This window comes from Mytilus edulis, chromosome 3, assembly GCF_963676685.1.
Source record: "Mytilus edulis chromosome 3, xbMytEdul2.2, whole genome shotgun sequence".
NCBI classification, from domain to species: Eukaryota; Metazoa; Mollusca; class Bivalvia; order Mytilida; family Mytilidae; genus Mytilus; species Mytilus edulis.
The window spans coordinates 83,888-109,526 of record NC_092346.1 but is presented as its reverse complement, the minus strand read 5'-3'; the positions used below and the strand labels follow the sequence as shown (position 1 = coordinate 109,526).

Here is a 25,639-nt window from a genome sequence, read left to right as displayed (position 1 = left end):
CATACAATTACTTTACTCCTATCTTCTAAATTAAGTTTGCTTGTATTTCCTACTCTAGTGAATGTTCTATCAAAAATGGTTCTACAGTGTATAATATTCATCCTAGTGACTATAGTTAAAATGTCTGTTTCAGAAGACATCACAGACACTGTTGTTGTGAGATTATCTACAGACCCAGAGGGTTTTAACAGCTTACGACATCATTCTGGCTTAGTTATCAAAAAGAAGGTAAATTAATATCTTAATGTAGAATCAATCTCCTCGGTGGTCTTTTGGTATCGTGACTTCAGAGTAAGAAGTCGTTCATTCGAAACTACGACCGGTCAAACCAAATACCTCAACATTGGAAACTACGACCGGTCAAACCAAATACGTCAACATGGGAAACAACGACCGGTCAAACCAAATACGCCAACATTGGAAACAACGACCGGTCAAACCAAATACGTCAACATTGGAAACAACGACCGGTCAAACCAAATACGTCAACATTGGCATCTGTTGCTTCTCCGCTAGGAACGCAGGTTTGAGGAGTAAGAGCGATGACTGGTCGGCTAGAAGTCAGGATATTAGTAATGTGCTCTGATTACTAGTATTTTTACATTAGAAATATTACATTAGAAGTACGCGTAACAGGTCGTTCACGTACACTAGAGGTACGCGTAACAGGTCGTTCACGTACACTAGAGGTACGCGTAACAGATCGTTCACGTACACAAGAGGTAATCGTAACAGGTCGTTCACGAACACAAGAGATACGCGTAACAGGTTGTTCACGTACAATAGAGGCACGCGTACCAGGTCGTTTACGTTCACTAGAGGTACGCGTAACAGGTCGGTCACGTACACAAGAGGTACGCATATCAGGTCGTTCACGTATACAAGAGGAACGCGCAACAGGTTGTTAACGTACACTAGAAGTATACGCGTAACAGGTCGTTCACGTACACTAGAGGTACGCGTAACAGGTCGTTCACGTACACTAGAGGTAATTGTAACAGGTCGTTCATGTACACAAGAGGTAATCGTAACAGGTCGTTCACGTACACTAGTAGTACGCGTAACAGGTCGTTCACGTACACTAGAGGTGCGCGTAACAGATCGTTCACGTACACTAGAGTAACGGGTAACAGGTCGTTCATGTACACTAGAGCTACAAGTAACACTTTGCTCACGTACAATAGAGTTACACGTAACACTCTGTTATCGTGCCCTAGAGTAACGCGTAACATGTCGTTTACAACCAAAGAGGCACACGTAACACTTTGTTCACATACCAAAAAGTTACACGTACCATAGAGGTACACGCAACAAGTCGATCAAATACCATAAATGCTACAAGTAACACATTGTTCACGCATCCTAGAGGTATGCGTTATAGGTTGTTCACGTACCCTAGAGGTACACGTAACTATTTGTTCACGAACCCTAGATGCACAAGTTTCACTTTGTTCACGTACTCTAGAGTAACGCGTAACAGGTCGTACACGTACCCGTGAGGCACACGTAACAATTTGTTCACGTACCTTATAGTAACGCGCATGTAACAGGTCGTTCACGTACCATAGAGGCACACGTAACACTTTGTCCATGTACACTAGAGTTACATGTACCATATAAGTACGCGTAGTAGGTCGTTTACATACCCTAGCGCTACACGTAATACTCTGTTCATGCACGTACCCTAGAGTTACGCGTAGTAGGTCGTTCACATACCCTAGCGCTACACGATACACTCTGTTCATGCACGTACCCTAGAGTTACACGCAACAGGTCGTTCACATACCCTAGCGCTACACGTAACATTTTGTTCATGCACGTACCCTAGAGTTACACGTAACAGGTCGATTACGTACCCTAGCGCTACACGTAACACTTTGAACATGCACGTACTCTAGAGATATGCGTAACCGGTCGTACACGTACACTAAAGGCACACGTAACACTTTGTTCGCGTACCTTAGAGTAATGCGTATGTAACAGGTCGTTCACGTACCCTAGAGGCACACGTAACACTTTGTTCCTGCGCGTACCCTATAGATATACGTAACCGGTCGTACATATGTACACGTACGCTAGAGGCTCACGTAAACTTTGTCCACGTACACTAGAGTTACATGTACCATAGAAGTACGCGTAGCAGGTCGTTCACATACCCTAGCGCTACACGATACACTCTGTTCATGCACGTACGCTAGAGTTACACGTAACAGGTCGTTCACATACCCTAGCGCTACACGTAACACTTTGTTCATGCACGTACCCTAGAGAGATATACGTAACCGGTCGTTCACGTACACTAAAAGTACACGTAATTGTTTGTTCAAGTACCCTAGAGCTGCATAAAAACTGTACACGTAACTGTTAGTTCACGTATGCGGAATAACCTGTATACCATATACACAATGAACTCGTCTGCTGGATGCTGGAGAATACCAACCAAGCCTTTTTTTATAAAGTTTTGAATAGAGGATAAGAGTTCATTTTTTTATAATGTAAAACGAAATTATAATGTTTGCGTTAGAAAAGTTTTGTATGCAGATCCCGTAAGTGACGAAAAGATAGCATTAGTCATTTCAAGGTTTATTCATAAAAATTATACTCTATTTCTATCTTATAATGTGACTATAATACAGTTTTGAACATTAGGCGGAATTTTATTGGATAGTTAAATAATTTGAACACATGTCCAAAATGGACAGCTGTTATCACTAAGGAATGAATTGAGCGTACACAATCCTGCTTTATCCCACCAATTATATACAAACATGTTCCAAGTCGGGTAATATACAAACCTGATCCAAGTCGGGTACTTGTTATTCGATAGTTGTCGTTGGTTGTGTGTCCTTCTTTTCTTGGTTTTAGCACAGAACATGCGGTTGATTTCGTTTGAATGTTTCAAATTTTGTTCATCATGTCTGGGTCTTAAATGCTGACTATACATTTTGACTGATTGTTGAAGTCTAGTGAGATAAATTACTAGCAGTTAAGATCCTTGTCATGTGGACTTTAAGAGGTACTTGTTCAAATCTGTGTCATTTGGACTCTTTTATAAAGTTGTATCATTAATAATAATACCACATCTCCTTATTTGACACTCACTTCCTGTGAAAACAAAACAAAATGTTCAATGCTTTTAAAGTTATTAAAGCTGGAATGGTAGTAACCTGTGAAATTATGTAACTCACATTTGTGAATCGAAATTGCTATTCTATTAACAGATTACTATCAGACGAACGCTTTAAAAGTGTCATTGCCTTCAATTTTGTGAATCAAAAGACTTCCACGACAAAGCATCTTCAAAGGTGTTGATTGAGTTATATTATGATGTCTTTTTGTGTGGTTTGGGTCTTTGTTTGCAGTCCATTTTCTAATTTAAAAACAAAAGTGAAAATTGGAATTTTGACTCTCTAATAGATAGATATAGGAAGATGTGGTATGAGTGTCAATGAGACAACTCTTCATCCAAGTAACAATCTATTAAAGTAACCCGTTATAGATCAAGGTATGGCCTTCCACTTGGAGCCTTGGCTCACACCGAACAGCAAGCTATAAAGGGCCCCACAAAGTTATTAGTGTAAAACCATTCATACAGGAAAATCAACGGTCTAATCTATTTCTATTTTCAAGTATGATTTGAACATAACTAGTGATTCTGGTCAAGATCCCATCGAGTGTTCTAAAATTTTGTGAGTTTGTATTGTTGATGATTTTTGTACAGCTGCAACAAGATGTGAGTACATCATAAAACGTAAACAGTCCTGGGACTACATTCATAACATAAACAATCACAACTGAAACCGCCAAGAAAAATACGTTTCAGTTCAAAATATAAATACAAATTGTGTACAGTTTCAGATAAACCATAAGCAATACTATATTTTAACGATAAGAAAAAATAGAAATATGGAGACGCCATTGTTCCATTTAGAGTCATTACAAAGCTTAAAGAATGATAAAAATGTAAGTATTATTATAAATACCTGTATATACGTTTATGCAAATGATTAGTGATAGAGAAAGCTGAAGGTGTACATCTTTTTTATTGAAAAAAAACAATATTACACAGTATCGGAAGGACTTAGTCGAAATTTAAGTACATGAAAAAAATATGTCCATTAACACGGCAAAAGTTCGACTATAGAAGATAACGCCTTATTTTGATATTGAATGTCTTGGTTTTTAAATTAATGAAGGTACTAAATATACACAGGATTCATTGGTGTGTACATCCAAACATATGTTTTACTTCAACTTCATACAAATAATTAAGTAAATGGACGATAAGATCAAGATGATCAAAGACATATTAAAAATCATATGTTTTATCATATATTATCATACAAACAGATTACTGTTACTTTAACAAACTATTGAATCCATACACCATGTACACCATATACACGAGGGCGGAGGAAGTTCACGCAGTGTTGAAATTTACCACAAGATGATGTTATTTTGTTCATCAGGCCAAAATACTACAAATTTCACAAAGAAATAGTATAATGATATAACTATCAAAAAAAAAATACAAAATAACTTCTTTTTTGGCACTTCATTTTATATAGGACGAAAAACATCAAGTATACATAGGGGCCAGCTGAAGGACGCCTCCGGGTGCGGGAATTTCTCGCTACATTGAAGACCTGTTGGTGACCCTCTGCTGTTGTTTTTTATTTGGTCGGGTTGTTGTCTCTTTGACACATTCCCCATTTCCATTCTCAATTTTATAATTGTGGTGTAACGTTAGTTTTGGTAAAATAGGCACTCATACTTTACACTTTTTTACATCAATTCTTTTGGCCGCCAAATCTGATCAAGAAAGTTTTTGTGTCTAGGATTTCAATATCCTCAGCAGCAGGTTTGTGCCACAGAATATTTTGGATTCTATGTTTATATAAATAAGATGTGATATGATTGCCAATGAGACAACTCTCCACAAGATACCAAAATGACACAGAAATTAACAACTATAGGTCACCGTACGGCTCCTGGCTTGGGGCAGGTACATACATACATAATGTAGCGGGGTTAAAGATGTTAGCGTGATCCCAGCCCTCCCCTAACCTGGGACAGTGGTATAACAGTACAACATAAGAACGAAGTATAAAATCTGTTGAAAAAGGCTTAATAGTCGTCTATCGCAAAATGCACAAAAACACCGTTTTTGACAAAATATAAAAAATGTAATGACTTTGAAGCCCACAATGAACTCGAATAAACAAACTTATTCAACCTTGATGAAATAGATCCATTTAAGAACCAAATAAAGGGCATTTTGATATTTTAAGATAAAGTTGAATTTCCTACCTGACGTGAAGTGCGTTTAACTTGATTCATCATGCGCAGACATACTGATGCCCTTCTTCAGCAAATATTTACTTCTGGTATGGAAAAAAAATCAGGGGTGATCGTAAATCTTTACCCCATTCAAGACAGCTCACATGATTAGAATCTACGGTCTAAATTTGATAAATATAGAAAGCTAATTGAGGTAGCAGCGAGTTGTCGTGTCGTGAATAACTCGTTAAAAATGCCGTATGCATTTAACAGTTTTAATGAAGTCACCTCATTCAATTCGTCTTCATTGGCTACAGGTATGTATAGGAGTTTATTGTGACGTCCATTTTCAGTGAACTAGTACACGTTTTTGTTAAGTGGCCAGCTGAATCCCGCCTCCGGGTGCGGTATTTATGTCTGTGTTGAAGACCTATTAGTAGTCTTGGGATGTTTTCTGTTCTGTGGTCGGGTTGTTGTCTTTGACACATTCCCCGTTTCTATTCTCAATCGTTTCTCTGTAAATTCAAATGATGATGGTGGAAGTTTTTAATGGCTTTGACTGGCTGTACCCCTTGCATGGTCGGAAAATAAAGTGAAAGGGAGATCAGTAAGTAATTAAAATCGACAGACCATTGGAAGAAAGTAATATATATATCGACTAATTAAGTTATTACTATTTTTTATCGCTTGGAAACATGTGTTATTACCCCACCGCTATATTCCGGGGCACAACCTCTTTACTTTTGTTATTATACTGATCTTCGGTATATAAGGTGCCGACTGGTATTCACGTATCTAATGAATTTTTATATCATATCAGATTATTTTTGTGGAACAACAAATCAGACGTGATAGAGTTAAAAGAAGTAATGACCCAGAGTGGAACAGTTCATGGCATTTAGTATGTAGAAATATATTTGACTGTATTTTTACATAATTATAATGAAAGTTATTGGTACGCGTTTCAAAGTCGTACGCACTGGTTTCAATTGCTTTCGCATCTGTCTTGACAAGCCGTACACACCATGCATTCATATAATGAAAGTTATTCGTTCGCGTTTCAAAGTCATACGCACTGGTTTCAAATGCTTTCGCATTAGTCTTCAAGCAGTGCACTCCAGTTCACAAGTCGTGCGCGCATGATTAAATTTGAAATTCATACGGTCGATATTTGGAATATCATGTGCATCAGTTTTAACTTCGTGCGCTCGAGTTTTAAAAAATAGCATTATTTTATACATTATACAAAAGATATTTAGAGTTTCTAAGTGATGATATCTTAATACATATTTGATAATTGTTGTGTGGATCTCGAGTTGTGGATATCGTCTTTATTTTACATGTAAATACTATTTATAATGAAAGATTGTCTCGTTAAAAATAAATTTGTACAACTACATTTTCAAGAGAGAATATTTTGAATATAAACTGGAATTCCTCACATTTGTTGTATACGTTAAATAATTACAGATTCTTGTTACACATGTATGTAATGTGATTATCTAATTTTAAAGAATGACGAGATAGTGCCATCGATGAGGATATCTAGCGCCTGGTCAGCAGGATATAATGGAGACGGAGTGGTCATAGCAGTGGTAGACGACGGTGTGGAAACCACCCACCCAGATATTGATGATAATCTCGTAAATTTAAAATAATGTCATTATTGTTTTTGACCATGATTGAAAAAAAATATGTAAAGCACATATATTTCAGCCTTATTGAGTTATTGTACAGGTTCCATTTTAACCGACAAGGATCGGATTTATTACCGTGTACTATATTTCTAAATACGCTGCCGAAAGCGCTACAAAATATTTGTTCCTTGAATGCATACATCCAATTTGATCTGTAGACAAAATATAGATCAGCACATGCTGGCATTCAATGTCGTATTGGCACAAAAGTGGCACAAAAGCAAAGCCCAACGTTCAAGAAAAACTGTCTAATAAAAATCTCAAGGTAATATTGTGAATTCATTAATTTTCGTTGGATACCAATTTCCGTGGGTTTCGTAATTACTTGTCAACCACGAAATTCAATGTTCAACGAATGACAAACTTTTTATAGGCGTAAATGTAGTAATAATCGAAACCACGAAATTAGATTTCCACGAATATGCAAGTTTTCCTTAATCCACGAAAATTGGTACCCACGAAAATAAAAGAATCCACACAATCATATCTTTTTCTGTTGGATTGAAGATTATTAACAAAACGGTTGGTTGCTGCTGACAGCACGCACAGTGAAATAATGTTAACGATAAATAGAATAATGAATTCCAGAATGACTTTGGAATAAAATATTGTGAGTCTCGAAAGTCATAATTCTATTGAGAGAAAACAAAATCGGGTTACAAACTAAAACCAAGGGAAACACATCAACTAAAAGAGGACAACAACGAAAGAACAGAAACACTAAAGTGCAGCAAACAACAAACGACAATGCAAACTATTACAACTGTCATATTCCTGACTTGGTACAGGACATTTTAAAAACAAATGGTGGATATAACCTGGTTTTGTGGCTAGCCAAACCTCGCGCTTTCATGTCAATGTTAAATACAACATTAAAATGACATGTATATGAAAGGAATACAGAACAAATAAATTCAAGAACATGAGAAGACATACTCCATACGGTTAGAGCTATGTCATTTTGGTATCTGGTGGAGAGTTGCCTCATTTGAAATCATACCACATCTTTCTATTGTATTTAATAAATAAATACAAGGTTTATTTTTATATACTATTTCAATCCTGGTATCTATGATTAGTTTATTTTAAGGTAATGCCTATATCATAATAAATCATACAAGTGAGATATATATACATACATATCCAAAAGCAGTTAATGTATCTATCGGCCGTCCTTATTAGGTAATGCGTAATCATTCTGTGTTTCTGCAGTCAATTTCTATAAAATTCAAAATAGATATAAATATATTAGATATACTATTTTCTTGAATGCAATAATGAATGTCCTATGTTTACATAGTACATATTTAATCACTATTGTGCGTGTTTCATAGGATACAGATAATGATTACGATTATTATGATGATGATGACGACCCAAGTCCTGCTAACAAATTTGACAGGTAAATAAATAAAACAAAAATAGTTGTCTCATCGGCAATCATACAACTTTTTATATTATATACATATTCCCTCTCGCTATACACCCAACGTACAACTATTTGTAATAACATGAATAACACGACGGATGACACATGTGAAGCAGGATCTGATTAGCCTTTTGGAGCACCTCAGATCACTCTCAGTTTCTGGTGGGGTTCGTGTTGTTTAATCTTTAGTTTTCTATTGTGTCTATTATTTGGCTGTTTGTCCTTTCCTTTTTTTTTTTTTGCCATGACGTTGTCAGTTTATCTTCGATCTATAAATTTGAATGTCTCCCTGATATTGTTCGTCCCTCTTTTATATTACATATGTAGATATAAAAAGATGTTATATTAGTGCAAATGAGACAACTCTCGATCCAAGTCACAATTTGTGAAATTAAACCATTATAGGTCAAGGTAAGGCCGTCAACACGAAGCTTTGGTTCACACCGAAAAGCAAGCTATAATTGGCCCCAAAAATGATTAATGTAAAATCTTTCAAACAGGAAAGTCAACGGTCCTATCTGTATAAAAACGAGAAACGGGAAAACACGTATGAACCACTTCAACATACGACAACTACTGAATATCAGGTCCGAACTTATGGCAGGTGCAAGCAAATGAAGTGGGTTTAAATAGACACAAACCTTCAGCCAAACTGAAACAATATTTTAAATCCCAACATAGAAAGACACACTATAAAATATTTATTGAAATGGTGAAACTCCATCAAAAGACATATAAACAAAAACAAGTGAACATACACTGAACGAATAAATTTGATATATGACGCAATGTAAATACAAAATAAATAAAAACAAGAGGGGCAATTATTAAATAATGTCAGAAAAACAATCATTACCATGGACAAAATGCCGCAAAAAGAAAATAACATTATTATTTTTTATAGACAAAGCTTATATTATATGTTATATTTGAATTTGATATTTCAGTCATGGTACACAGATATCTGGGTTGCTTGCTGCAGAGAAGGGTAATGGTCAATGCTCTTTGGGCGTGGCTTATGGATCAACAATACTTGGTATGTTTTTTCCAGACAAACATCTACTCAATGGTCCATCCACAAATAATATGATTCAGATTCAATATTTTATTATAGTCTAACTACTTGCAATACATAAATATACAGTATATACAGAGTATACACAATATAAAACGGACAATATACAAATATAAAAAACAAGTACCATTATATTAAGAATTATGAGAGACTGTAAAAATAATTTCTATATAAAACTAGTTTAAATAAATACGATTATAATATTATCATGATTATAGAAAATAACGTTTTACAAAGTGTCAATGTCCGTTTCTGTGTGTGTTACATTGTAGTGTTGTGTCGTTGGGTCTCCTCTAACATTTAATGCGTTTCCCTCAGTTTTTATACGCCCGTCAAAATTTTGACGGGACGTATTATGGTATACAAATGTCCGGTGTCCGTCCGTCCGTCCGTCTGTCCGTCTGTCCGTCTGTCCGGCGTAAACATGTCGCACCGCAACTTGAGAACGACTTATCCAAATTTCATGAAACTTAATATAGTTGTTTCTTACGATGGTCAAATGATCTGTATACTTTTTGGTGAAAATAAGATTTAAACTTTTTGAGTTACGGCACTTTATAACTAAAACAGGGGTGTGTTTTTTTCACATGTCGCACTGTATCTCAAAAACGATTCTTGATTATGACTTAAAACTTTAAACACTTCTTAGTTATATTAATTTCAATATCTGTATACTTTTTGGTGATGATTCAAAATTTCATTTTTGAGTTATTGAGTATTTTGTAAAAAAGGGGGAGGGTTTTTTTACATGTCGCGCCATATCTCAAAAACTATTTATGATTATTGCTTAAAACTTTACACATGTCTTTGTTATATTAATCTCAATATCTGTATACTTTTTGGTGATGATTCAAAATTTCATTTTTGAGTTATTAGTATTTTGTAAAAAAGGGGGAGTTTTTTTTTTACATGTGCCGTATCTCAAAAACGATTTATGATTATTGCTTAAAACTTTACACACTTATTTGTTCTATTAATCTAAAGATCTGTATACTTTTTGGTGATTATTCAAAATTTTATTTTTGAGTTATTGAGTATTTTGTAAAACAGGGGAGGGTTTTTTTACATGTCGCGCCGTATCTCAAAAATAAGTTATGATTATTGCTTAAAACTTTACACACTTCTTTGATATATTAATCTAAAGATCTGTATACTTTTTGGTTTTGATTCAAAATTTTATTTTGGTAATATTTAGTTTTTGTAAAAAAAAACAGGGTGGGGGGTTTCACATGTCCCGCCGTGTCTCTAAAACAATATATGGTTATTGCTTAAAACTTTCTCATAAACTATTTATGATTATTGCATAAGACGTCGGGCGTATCATGCGCTCATGGCGCAGCTGTTTATTGTTTGTTACCCCGATTTTGTTTTTTGTCCATGGATTTATGAGTTTGAACAGCGGTATACTACTGTTGCCTTTATTTATCAATAACAAGTATCATGTTTTTTTCCATAGAATTTTTTAAAAAAATTGGGTTTTCGTTATGTTATGAATATGTAAAATAATCATCAATCATATAAGTAAGATACTTGCAGTGAAATATTTTTGAATAGTTATTTTGACGATTTTCTCTTGATTTTTTTCACTTGTAAAGACGTTATGTGAAATTGATGACACCTACTAGAATAAGAATATTGAAATCTTTTAGTGAAAAAAATACACATCGAAGATTGTTCAAATTTTCAAAAGATCCACCCATGAAACTAAACTGGTGTGTAGAATACCCCAAAACAATTTTGAGCAGCAATATTTTGTTATATTATAGACATCATATTTTTCCTGAATACTAAATGGAAGGAATACTGGCATAATTGTAATGACACATGTACATTACAATCCTGGTACCTTTGATAATTATGTACATTGAAAGGGGTCGGAGGGGTCTTAATATCAAAATCTGAAATCCCAAGGTCCCGAATTAAAAATAAAATAATCCCGGCATCTCAAAATTCGAAAAAGGAAATCGCGGATCCCAAAAGGGTCTATCCCGAAATCCTGAGCTTAAAAACACCCGATTTCGACGTCCCGAAAAAGGTCTTGCCCCCCTTAATTAGCCCGAATGTTCAAAATTTTCGTTCATTTTCTTCTCTCTTGTAAAGGTGTACGTGTAATTGGAGGCCCCGGTGTAACTGATGTAGAGGAAGCTCAGAGTCTTAGACACTATGTACAGGGGGTAGACATATACAGTATGAGCTGGGGACCACCAGATGGATACGGGTTCTCTACGCTAGGAACATTGGCTACAGAGGCCATCAGAGAGGGTATCGCCACTGTAAGTTCATAATTAACCTTTTTATAGCGAATAATTCTTGTTTACCTTTAATTTACCTGCAGATTGCGTCTATGAATGTGAATAGAAATAAAAGGCATAGAAACGTTTATTTCTAGTGGAAACATTACAAATTAACATTTCTAAGAGTAAACGTTATGAAGATTATAGGCAAGAACAGAATATTTGGAAATCTTATATATTACACTTAAACAGAATATGAAATCTTCCATCAGCAACAAATTCAGGTAAGGGCAAAACGCATTTAAAACCACAATAAAGTTAAACAGTCACTTAAAAACGTCTCGCTGTTTGACAGGCACAAGAATATTAAAGTTAAAATTTTTGCGATTAGTATTTTCTCTTTTTTGTAGGGAAGAAAGGGTAAAGGTTCAATATATGTTTGGGCTGCAGGTAATGGATATTTAGACGATAACTGTAATGGTGACGGCTATGTCAATAGTATATACACAATAGGTATAACAGGGGCCCAGTCGGGGAAGAATGCATACTATTCAGAGGTATGTGCGGCAGCCTTGGCAGCAACGTATGGTGGCAGCAGTCAAGATAGATACTTAGTAAGTATATGCACAATAAGTATAACAGGGGCCCAGTCGGAAAAGAATGCATACTGTTCTGAGGTAAGTTTTGCAGCCTTGGCAGGAACGTATGGTTGCATCAGTCAGGCTAAATCTTGAGTATATATACAAAAGGTATAACTGGGGCCCAAATCGGGGAAGATTCCATACTATTCTGAGGTATTTTTTGCAGTCTTGGAAGCAACGTATGGTGGCAGCAGTCAAAATATATACTTAGTGAGTATATACACAACAGGTATAACAGGGGCTCAAATCGGTGAAGATTGCATACTATTCCGAGTTATGTTCTGCATCCTTGGCAGCAACATATGGTGGCAGCAGTCAATATAGATACTTATTGAATATATATACAAAAGGTATAACTGGGGCCCAAATCGGGGAAGATTCCATACTATTCCGAGTTATGTTCTGCATCCTTGGCAGCAACATATGGTGGCAGCAGTCAATATAGATACTTAGTGAGTATAATATATACACAATAGGTAAAAAAGGGGAGAAGAATGCATATTATTCTGAGGTATGTTTTGCAGCCTTGGCAGCAACATAAGGTGGCAGCAGTCAAGATAGATACTTATTGAATATATATACAAAAGGTATAACTGGGGCCCAAATCGGGGAAGATTCCATACTATTCCGAGTTATGTTCTGCATCCTTGGCAGCAACATATGGTGGCAGCAGTCAATATAGATACTTAGTAAGTATAATATATACACAATAGGTATAAGAGGGGAGAAGAATGCATACTATTCTGAGGTATGTTTTGCAGCCTTGGCAGAAACGTATGGTTGCAGCAGTCAAGATAGATACTTAGTGAGTATATATACAAAAGGTATAACTGGGGCCCCAAATCGGGGAAGATTCCATACTATTCTGAGGTATGTTTTGCAGTCTTGGCCACAACGTATGGTGGCAGCATTCAAGATAGATACTTATTGAATATATAAACAATAGGTATAACAGGGGCGAAGAATGCATAATGAACCGAGTATGTTCTGCAGATAAAAATAAATTAAATTAATAATTTAATCATATGCATATGATACAACAGATATAATAAAATGTGGTATCAGTGCTAATGAAACGACTCTACATCCCAGTCTCATTTTGTAAAAGTAAACCATTATAGATTAAAATACGGTCTTCAACACGGAGCCTTGACTCACGCTAAACAGCAAGCTATAAAGGACTCCCAAAATGACTAGCGTAACATTTCTATATATAAAAAAGAGAAACGAGAAACACTTATGCACCACATCAACAAACGACAATCAAGAACATCAGGTTCCTAACCTAGGACAGGTGCAAACAAATGCAGCGGGTTTAATCTTTTTAAAGGTATCAACCGTCAACTTTACCTTAAATAATAGTGTAACACATAGAAAGATCAACTATAAAATATCAATTGAAATAGACATATTAACACTAACAAGTGAACAATGCATGATCCCGGGATAATAATTCCCCAAGTACACTTGAGAAAAACTTGGAATGACAGACGAGTATTTTGAAAGTATTTACTCATAAAGGACATACAAGCTACATTTACGGTAAAATTTGTTAATTAAATCTAAGGGCATTTTAAACCTCAGTTTCAGAAAACCTACAGATTAATCAATTTCGAATAATATAAACATGGTAAACTACCTGATTAAATTTTCTTGACTTTACCTCCGCGAGACATTTCTCAACTTAAGACAATGACATGGATTATATACAAAATGTGCGTATTGTTATGCATTTACTTTTCTACATTTGCTAGAGGTATAGGGGGAGGGTTGAGATCTCATAAACATGTTTAACCCCGCCGCATTTTTGTGCCTGTCCCAAGTCAGGAGCCTCTGGCCTTTGTTAGTCTTGTATTTTTTTAATTTTAGTTTCTTGTGTACAATTCCGAAATTAGTATGGCGTTTATTATCACTGAACTAGTATATATTTGTTTAGGGGCCAGCTGAAGGACGCCTCCGGGTGCGGGAATGTCTCGCTACATTGAAGACCTGTTAGTGACCTTCTGCTGTTGTTTTTTCTATGGTCGGGTTGTTGTCTCTTTGACACATTCCCCATTTCCATTCTCAATTTTATTTATAAGCAGCCAAGATAAGCAGGTCTTAAAATGTATAAATTCGTTTAAATAATATCAAATTGTATTCGATAGTACACACATTTACATGGAATAATTGACAGAACGCATATTACACAAAAAAGCAAATCTGAACAACATATATAGATATAGGAAGATGTGGTGTGAGTGCCAATGAGACAACTCTCCATACAAATAACAATTTAAAAAGTAAACCATTATAGGTTAAAGTACGGCCTTCAACACGGAGCCTTAGCTCACACCGAACAACAAGCTATAAAGGGCCCCAAAATTACTAGTGTAAAACCATTCAAACGGGAAAACCAACGGTCTAATCTATATTAACAAAACGAGAAACGAGAAACACGTATATATTACATAAACAAACGACAACTACTGTACATCAGATTCCTGACTTAGGACAGGTGCAAACATTTGCAGCGGGATTAAACGTTTTAATGGATCCAAACCTTCTCCCTTTTTCTGAAACAATAGCATAACATCACAACAAAGAAAAACATACGATAAAATATCAATTGGCAGACTTAACTCAATCAAAAAACGTATGATTAAACAATGAACGAATAAATTTGATCTGCGATATCTGAATACAAATGTACAGTTAATTAAATATTAGAGACAAACATTCATGACCAAAAAGCTAACAAACAAATTCAAAAACAGGACATGACTGAGAAATATTTAACCAATCAATGTTCACTTTAGAAAAAAACCGTTTTTTTTTATAATCTTGAAGTTTATACAAATGTTGTAAGAATAAGTGAAGATATTACAAATAATCAAAGCTGATGTACAGACAAGATCCGTATAAATAAAAAATGACAAAAAAGCATTATAAACAGTATCAACAGGTCGAATTAACAAGAAAATACGATTTGAGAGTACTCGCAGTTACTGACAGCTAGTTAAAAGCCAAAACCAATTAATAATAAAAAATCATGCATCATCAAGACATATGACTTGTTGATCAAGCTGATCATTGATATCAGTCATATGATTTGCTACTATCCGTGTTTCGTTTAAATAAGGCCCGGCAGTTGCGTTCGATTGATAACAGTTGGAATGACAAATCACACACGAATTTAAATAGCATTACAACAGACGATTCAAAATTGTTGTGTCAACTACGGCTAAGGCTATCTTTTCCTATGGGTAGAACAAACCTAGTGTTGTGAATAATGAAATACAGAAATAAAGCATTCCCTCCCCTCCTCAGTGTGTTACATTATTAAAATACTGTCTTAATGATTTAATGTAAAAAAGGCGTTTTAACGGATACTTTTCTTTGTTTTCAGATCCTAGTTCTTATAACGTTATTTTTTATTTCATAGACCACAACTTCAATAAATTCCTCTTGCACAAGTGATTATATAGAAGGGACTTCCTATTCCTGTCCCATTGCCGCAGGTATAATTTCTCTAGCTCTCCAGGCAAAGTAAGTTGATATGCCTCTTATGTTTATTTTGAGCTATACAATTATGAGGGCTTGGTTTGCACACTCGTCATTTAAAGTTGGATGAAATTTAAAAACTAAATGAAGTTAAGATTTGTTGATGATTTAACACTTGAAGAGACTCTAGGAATTATATTGGTTCAGCATTAATATTGTATGTTTTCCATTAATATGTATCTATCTTTCTGGTATTGATATGGTAGATATTTGATTAAAGGTAAAATCACAAAAATACTGAACTCCGCGGAAAATTCAAAACGGAAAGTGCCTAAGCAACTGGCAAAATCAAATGATAAAACACATTAAACGAATGAACCATAACTGTCATATTCTTGACTTGGTACAGATATTTTCAAATGTAGAAAATGATGGATTGAAACTGGTTTCATAGCGCTAAACCTCTCACTTGTATTACAGTCGCATCAAAATCCGTTATATTTACAACGATGTGTGAACAAAACAGACATAATAGGTAAAATAGTCACAAAATGGTTACAACAGTCATCACTGTGTTACAATCTCAAAACAGACAAACATTTACAAAAAAGCACAAACACATCTATCAAATTAAAAATCACATTCATTGCTTCGCGTGTTTGACGATTAATTTATCTTAAAATCATTTTTGTTTTCCTCTAAGTTCTGAATATAGTATTTGCAAATAGACAAACAAAAACGACAGTCAAACAAACACACCTTGTTTTAGCTCCCCTCGGGAAAAGTGGATCTTATTTGAACGTATGTCCTTTTGTGACTTTTGGCTCTTACCGATAGTATTTATTTAAACTCCTCTAGCTTTCAGATGTTTATGTTTCAGCATGTTAAATGAGGAATACACTGAAATGCGCACACATCGCAGCAAATTAATAATTGTTGTTTTCGTTTCAAAACTTTTATTTCTCATGTTCTATCATTAACATTATACCATTTCAATGAAAAGTCAGTGTATATTTGTTTCTCCTTATTCCAGTACTAATCTAACATTGAGAGATGTACAATACATAATCGTCTTATCGTCTGACAGATATGACTTGAATGATACATATTCCTCGTGGCAAACAAATGGAGCTTATAAACAAGGTACAAGCTTACAATCTTAATCAGGATTACAGTGTATTAAAATCCAAAACAATGTAACAACTTGGGGTGAATCGGAGATACAATGTTACAGAATTAAAGCCCCTTAAACACATAGTTATGTATGGATGGTCACAAGACTATCCTTGGATAAGATGTCGAATGTTCAACAATACTAATGATAAATACGTTGTTGATCGATGTTTGACGTCCAAAGATATTTTTGGATCTACCTACCCTTCCAAAACACATGAGATCATACTTGGATCTGGACGGGGTTCGTTTGGTGGTCTTAAACTTTTTGCGTAGTAACCTGACGAATATATTTGGGCTTTTTTATGATGTTTTTTTTTTTTTGTTGTTTGCAATTTCTGATCTTTGTGTCGCCTCTACGAGGTCAAAAGAAGCGTTACTAAGTCGTGCTGTTTCCAGAGGCGTCGTCAAAAATGTATAAGCGTTTGATAAGGTCAAAGTAGTATGACATATAGTATGCGGTTATATCATCCTATTTACATGAATATTATATGGACGTATTTTATGAAAGAGGCTTAAGTTATGGTCAATTGACTTTGAAACTTTTGAATAGTTTACATGTTAGAGTTTGTAAATAACTTTTTGTATGTATTACAGTTTGAACAAGAGACAAAATTTTAAAAACTTATACTCGTACGACAAATTAGATAATGTATACATACCACACCGTCTTATTTCTATATCAACCTTATAATTTTATAAAAAGAGAACATTTTTGAAAATTTGAATTGCATTATAGTTACACAAAGTCATAATTCTGTTATTTGAGGCCATATTATGTTGAGCTATGCTTTTAGCAAAATGGATATTTGATGATTCTTATTTTGTTAATAGTTAGTCAAGTCCTTGGATTTGGGCTAATGAATGCAGCTGATATGGTTTACTATGCACAGCACTGGACAAATGTCCCGGAACAGTTATACTGTGTCACAAACACACATTTTCCCAAGATGTAAGTAAAAAAATGATTTTTATTCACAATAGCAAGCAATTTATATATGCATGTGTGTGTGATGCATAAATGAGATTGCAAAGTTTTTATAGATATAATGCTGCCTTAAAATACAGTTTAGCTTTTTAAGTTTTATTTAGAGTCTACATGGTATACTTTAGCTATGATAAGGGCACGATATACGCTCTATTGAGCTTTTAAGCGACATACAAGTATTCATGGGCTGTTGAATCAGTAATGTTATGCGTTTTTAATATCTTTTGTGTGAATCAATTTAATATTGATATATATTTTTGATTTTTTTTTTGCATGGAAACAGGCAAATCAAATGTGTGTTGTATAATATGCGTTTACTTGTAATATATATATTGTTGTCAATTAAGTATTTTCTTAATAGGATGATGTTAGAAACCATTTTTTTGTGAATTATAAAATAGCCTATTGATAAAGTAATTCTATTTTATAGTATGACGACGGCAAATGAAACGTCAGTTGCTAAAACACTTATAAAATCCACAATGTGTTCATTGTCGTACATAGAACATGTGACAGCTACAGTCTCATTTTCATATGATCGATACCGAGGCTTGACTGAGATTTTCCTGGTGTCGCCCAGTGGTACTGAAAGTCATCTTTTAACTAATCGTGGGAAAGATGCTGTTAAGTACCAAGAAGCAGGAAATCTTACATGGACTTTTATGTCGGTGCATTATTGGGGAGAAAATCCTATTGGTAATTGGACATTGCAGGTCCGATCACATAAAGGATTTACAAGGGGTATAATAAATAATTTGACCTTTGAAAAGGCACATAACAGTAACGACTATTAAATTGGCATGTGTATATTAAAATTTAATAAAGAATCGTTACTGTAAATTATTCAACGAAATGAAATACAGTGTTTGATGATATCTTATATTCAGACAACAACTGTAGTTTGAGGTTATGCATAAAAACATTGGAACCATTATAGCTTAAATCAATACCTGTTACCAATGCCGTTATAAATACCAATTCCAGAGGAAAAATTACGTTTAGAGACAATTGTTTTTTTTTTTAAATTCAAGTACTTACAAAACAAAGCAAAGTAAGAAAATATCATGTTGAGTACATGCAGACAACCCTGATCTTTTTTTTGTGATAATTTTCATATCATGCTTCTCGCTTGAGATGGAAAAATTATCGTTAGAAACTACGGAGGCCACGTGGAGCTGCTAACGAAATTGACATGAAATTGACAACGTCGTCATAGGTAAAAAAGCGATAAACAGATTATCATTGGTCATCTCAACTCGATTGCTTTTCTCACTTTCGCTGTGCCAGCTCAAGCGAGAAAATTAATCTCGTTGAGATGATCAACGATAATCTATAATTATCGGAGCTGAACTGAGATGTTCCGGTAGAGATGAACTTACAGGTGCTCCGGAAGGTAAACAGGTCATCCTACTTCTCAAGTGGCATCACTTATGTTACTCCTGGTATCTTGTTATAATTTACATTCAATGATGTCAAAACAAAGGAGTGACATTTCCACTATACTTTGAACATTTGTGCTCATGTATACTAAATATTTTTTGATTATGTAATAAAACATGTTCAGAACATTTAACGTTGAATAAAAAATATTGTAACTTTCCATTTAAGTTACATTGGACTCCTGGTTTCTTACATTATATGGAACTCGTACAAATCCTTTAGCACGTAGGTATATTAGAATTTATCATATCCTAATATATAATTTTTACAGTATGACATGTATGACAAACGCGTAAAAAGGGCGTGAATTCTATATTTGGTGCTTTAAGTTAGTTGCATATGAAAAATGCAATGTATTAATCTATATATATTACGTTAGTTACAAAAATGTACTAACATTGTATTGGAAATGCTAAAAAGAGAAGCACGAGCATGAATTTAACTCTTGCCATTATAAAATACTGTGCAATTTTCTTGAACTTTGAAAGAATCTGATAGATATAGGAAGATGTGGTGTGAGTGCCAATGAGACAACTCTCCATCCAAATAACAATTTAAAAACAAGGTAAACCATTAAAGGTCAATGTACGGCCTTCAACACGGAGCCTTGGCTCACACCGAACAACAAGCTATAAAGGGTCCCAAAATTACTAGTGTAAAACCATTCAAACGGGAAAACCAACGTTCTAATCTATATAGAAAAGTATTATCTGTACATCTTTTTTCACTGTTAGGTCTTAAGTTTACAAAAATACAACATTTTAAGTTTGGTATGAACTGGATATACATGATGAGAAAAGACTGTACCATGTTTATCGTTAAATTCATCTCATTATGATAGAACGCACCAAATGAATATCTGTTTCGATTGACTACACGTTCTACAGTTTTGTTTATGTAACTAAAATAACATAAATTACCTGCGCCCGAGTCTGTAAGTGTATGCGTCAGAATTGCTTTTCTTGATTTACCGTCCTTAGAAAGTCAAAACCGGATATTTGTAAGCCAAGATATTTACAAAATACATAAAATTGAGAACGGAAATGCTTGTGTCTATTTGATTTTGTTCCCCATTTTGTTTTTAAATATCATATGCATGATTTTAAAAGATCACTACCTGCTAAATATGAAACGTTAGAGGGTGGGTATACATGAACAAAGACAGCAACCCAAATAAAAAGAATCAAGATACATTAGTTCATTTGCAGTCATGTCTAACTCTGTTGGCGAAGTTTGATTATGTAGCTCGTAGTCAATTTAAAGTCAATTCCCCTGTAAATATTTATTAAAATTGAGGACTTTCAAACTATGATCAATTTGTACAACATTTCTTTAAACTGTGTATTTGTTGATAGAAGCCATAAAAGTTAGTTTACATGCAGTCAGCTCGTTATCAGGTCTAAAATACTGCAAACTGTAATTAGCTGGTAATTGATTGTGTTTATATGTAATGTTGCGTATGACTCGAAAGCTTATGACAGGCTTCAGGAAGCTTATGACAGGCTTCAGAAAGCTTATGATAGGCTTCAGAAAGCTTATGAGAGGCATACAAAAGCTAGATTTTAGTGAAAAAATACTAGTATTTTACATACGTCACATAATGTAGTGTATCGTGTGTATGTTAATACATTGCATCACTAATGATAATGATAATATGATACCCAAGCTTGTTTCAGATTTTGATCAGTGTTCGAGTACACCTTGTGAAAACAACGGAAAGTGCATGTCAGTGTTTTACAGCTATAGTTGTAATTGCACTGCAGACTATACAGGTGCAAACTGTAAACATAAGAAAACTCAATCTGACTGCAATGGCGATTCAAATGTGACAGACTGTGAACAAGATGAACTAAAGTACAATAACGCTACTGATTATTATAACAGTACAGACTTTGAAGAGGGAATAAACACCAGAAATTGCACTAACAACTTTTCTAGCATCGTTTGTGATCCAGAAATAAATCAGAGTAACTACACTAACGATAATAACGGTACAACTCTAGATGGAGTGAATAAAACAAGCTCCAGTAACTACACTAACGATAATAACGGTACAACTCTATATGGAGTGAATAAAACAAGCCCTACTAACTGTACCAACAACTCGACCGACACAAATCCAGAATGCACGCATAATAACTACAACGATATTCACAATATTACAGATTATAATCGAGCAGGATTCAACTCTAGTAATTGTACCGGAAGTTCTGACGATATAGACTGTTCTTCTCTACAAACAAACAACACTAGTAATTGTACTTCAATGTTAAACAAGACGGAATGTGATATAAAATTAGATAAAACCAACTGTTCACACAATCTTAGTCAGTTCGACTGTACAAACGATAGAAACAGTGAAGGTAAGTAACTGATTGATAACTACGTATAATGACATTGGAACTGGTGACCCTTTCGGATCAACCATTTTACCATCCGTTTTTGTTTTTGCTCAAATGTTTGATATTATTGTGTGTTTGTTAATTAATAGTTCGTCTTCTGCTCATGGTATTTTTCGTATTGTTTGTCCTATTGGTATCTTCTCTTTATTCCTTAACAATAATAAATGTATAGAGGAAGATCATAAAGTGGTAAAATTTTCAAAGAAAAGTAAGAAAAGCAAATGCGAAGAACATGAAGAATTCAAAAGTGAAATGACGGAAATTTATAGTTATTGATAGATTTAAGAAACTTGCTCCCTCAGACCATATTGCCCATGAACATGTAATCTTGAATTTCATTGAAAGCTTAATAACCACAAAAAGAATACTATAATTGTCGGAAATATTTTGGTGACTATGTTGAACGCATCTATCCAATCGATCGAAATTGGGATAAAGGACACAACAGATATCGTTAAGTTTGGCTCATATATTGACTTACATCTACAAAATAACAATGAGGGTCAGTTGAAAACAAAAAAATTACGACATAATAGATGATTTCAGCTTTCCAATTGTGAACTTTTCACTTCTATGTAGCAACATTTCAGCAGCGCCTGCATATGGAGTATATATATGTCTCACAATTAATACGATATTCACAAGCTTGTATTTCCTATCATGATATCCTTGTGTTGTTTGTTTCTTGTTATATTTGAGTGTGAATTCACCTAATTATAAGACGTGTCACGGTAGTTTTCTTTCCCAAATTCATGTATTTAGTTTTTATGTTACATTTGTTATTCATGTTCTTCTCATCGGATTTTGTCTAATGCTTAGTTCGTTTCTGTGTGTGTTACATTTTAATGTTGAGTCGTTGTTCTCTTATATTTAATGCGTTTCCCTCAGTTTTAGTTCGTAACCCGGATTTGTTTTTTTCTTCTATCGATTTATGAGTTTTGAACAGCGGTATTCTACTGTTGCCTTTATTCTCCACACAAGGAAGCTATTAAACCAAGATTTCCAAATGATTAAGTTTAAATTACCCTTAATGCGGGGTTTACACATTGCCGAATATTGCTCCCGTTTGAGATCAGACAGATACGAAACGAAAAATGAAAAAGTCGGATTACTATCCTCAATTATCTGGAATGTCCTATCATTGTCTGAACGCAGTCGTTTAATTTCGTAACAGATTCCTACGGGTCGGGAAGGGTCCGAATAGTTCGGCAAAGCACCCCGACAGTTAGGTGTGTCCCGTAACATTCGGGAAAACTCAGCCGATTTAGTCTAGTCGGATTACAATCATGCCTATGTCGTGACAGATTCTGCTGTATCGGATCAAAATCCTAACAATGTTCTGTGTATTCTGCACGGTGTCCTGTGGAACGGGAATCATCTGGAGAAATTTTTCATTGCTGTTCTTCTGTCGATTGTGTCCACATTGCATCCAGATTTTGTGAGGATTGCGAACCGTTTTTGCCCGAAACCGTTTCGGAACTGTCCCGTTATTAATATGAAATTCGTCAATAATACCCACGTCAGAGTCCCGACAATTACAGAATACAATACGACTGAGACATGACAAAGCCGTTTGCAATGCGATAGAGCGGACCTTAATAGGATAACGTTCCGACAGTACCTGCTCATCCCGATTATGCCGACAGTTTTCGAACGGATAACTTCCGTAAGCGTCGGTTCAATGCCTGGTCACTGTCTTATCTCTGTCGGATTGTATTCGGTAGAATCGGGACGCAGTCGTAACATACTCGGTCGAATTTTACCTGGCGAAAGATACAAATTGGATTAGAAGCCGATTAAGAACGGGATTATCTGGATAAATTCGCATGAAACGGTTGAACATCGACGCTTCCTGAACAATACCTGATTGTTGTCGTGATTAAATTATTTGTTTTACAAATTTTACAGGATCTTGATCAGACTTTTCACAAATTTTAATCGGGAATGGTCTTGTCAAGGACGGCAGTAAAAATCGTGAATGTGTGACCCCAGCTTAAGGAAATTGTCCGGACGTCATCACGAATAATATGACCTTTATAGAGTATCCGTTTCACAGATGATAGTGGATATTTTGAACTTCCTAATGTCATATTTACGATCTAGTCCAATTTTCACGAATGTGACCTACCGAATTAGACTTGTAACGGGGATTGTTCTAACATGAGCTACGGATTTGTCTGTTTGTCGTTTTCTTTTTAAGACATGGCATTGTCTGTTTATTTTCGATATATGAGTTTGAATGTCCCTCTGGTATCTTTTGACCTTCTTTTTCACATACTTTTTGTTACGTAACACACCATGCTAGTCTTCACAGAGTATCGAATTTCCGTAAGAGTTAACCATTTATCGACGTTTATGAATATATAGAGTAAAGTTAATTGAAATACGACTTTTTATATCAAGCATTTGGTACTGATACTTTAATATCTGATTTACCAAGTGCATTATTAATGAACTTAAGATCGATAAGGTCGATGGCCCCTTCCACTCCAGCTTCTATAACCAATAAAAACTGACCGCCACGAAATAGTCAACCTTGCCGAATATGACCTTACACACCAACCAATCACTATTTAAACAGTCAAAACATTATCATCGTTAATTGTTATGGATTTAAGTAGGTTTTGATTGCAAACCTATACAGTTGCGTTATTTGTCTAAACCAATCTGTGAAACATATTTTGAATAGATTATAATAGGGGATGAAGGGTAAATTGTGGGAAGGATTGTATCATCTTGTTTCCGAATCATATACATGTATTTGAATTTTATGTAGCGTTGTACTACTTTATTCTTGTAATTTTCATTAACAAATACTGTTTAAACCAGAATAAACGTTAATGAGGAAGCAAACCAATGGGGAAAAGTATCAAAAACACATTTATACATCTTTTTATATCTAACAGTTTACAACAGTTTACAGGTGACGGGACAATACAGATGATACTAATTGTTTGTGTTTGCAAAATCACTGTTCTCTCAAAAAATAGAGACACAATAATAATAAACATAACTTATTTAGATTAAAGAATGCTCGCAGTTTCTACACACATGCGCAAGACATGGGACTTGCTGATATCTTACCACTGAATTAAGTTTAACCTTTTTTTTTCAGAGTCTAACAAAACCAATTACTCGTTGATGATTGTGATATTATTGGGTTCTATTGTCTCTATGAGTGTTATCATCACTTTATTGGTTGCAGCATTTTACAAACCAAATATGCCGTCATCTATCAACCTACCTACCGTGTCCAATAGATACAGAGTAGAGCCAACATAATGATAAATTGACAATTATATAACAGACTTGTTTATAACAACAGATACACAAACCAAGTCAAAACGAATAGATTACAGGAATAAAGAAGCAGGTTCTATCTCTTGAATGTTGTTGTTTAAATTTACAATGACAGTGAATTATTTCCACTCCAATATCCAGAAAATTATATATATATTTAAAATTACACAGATCATTTAATTTGACATTTAGATGAATTGATGTTGTTCTTTTCACTAACAACACAAACTATGTTGGGTTCCATTACCATACCCTCCAGAAATAAAAATCAAAGAAACGACAGACACGGTTTTCGTTGCCTTATTTGTTTTACTTCTTAGTCAAACTTGACATATACAAAAGTCAAACTTTACATATACAAAAGTCAAACTTTACATATACAAAAGTCAAACTTTACATATACAAATGGAAGAGGTCATCTCAGTACCAGTATCTATGATAAACGAGACGATTTTGATTTTAAATGATAAATTCCCCCCACCTTAACCGCAAATTAT

General features: G+C 34.6%; 1 protein-coding gene across 1 annotated transcript; it reads left to right on the top strand.

Annotated features, from left to right (window-relative positions):
• The first annotated feature begins 63 nt into the window (after nt 1-63).
• LOC139515572 (furin-like protease kpc-1) lies at nt 64-25,410 on the top strand. Its single transcript, XM_071305150.1, has 15 exons — nt 64-228; nt 3,853-3,963; nt 6,101-6,181; nt 6,795-6,923; nt 8,312-8,379; nt 9,354-9,442; nt 11,582-11,754; nt 12,126-12,329; nt 15,781-15,884; nt 16,873-16,982; nt 17,847-17,964; nt 18,431-18,741; nt 19,609-19,665; nt 21,117-21,803; nt 24,958-25,410. Exons 1-15 carry the CDS (start codon nt 76-78, stop codon nt 25,122-25,124), a joined length of 2,562 nt encoding a protein of 853 aa, XP_071161251.1. The 5' UTR covers nt 64-75; the 3' UTR covers nt 25,125-25,410.
• Nucleotides 25,411-25,639: the final 229 nt, after the last annotated feature.

Coding starts and splice junctions, on each gene's coding strand:
- LOC139515572 (XM_071305150.1), top strand. CDS start 76: ATGGTTCTACAGTGTATAATATTCATCCTAGTGACTATAGTTAAAATG. Junction 6,182..6,794: donor GGAACAGTTCATGGCATTTA/GTATGTAGAAAT, acceptor CTAATTTTAAAG/AATGACGAGATAGTGCCATC. Junction 12,330..15,780: donor GCAGTCAAGATAGATACTTA/GTAAGTATATGC, acceptor TTTATTTCATAG/ACCACAACTTCAATAAATTC.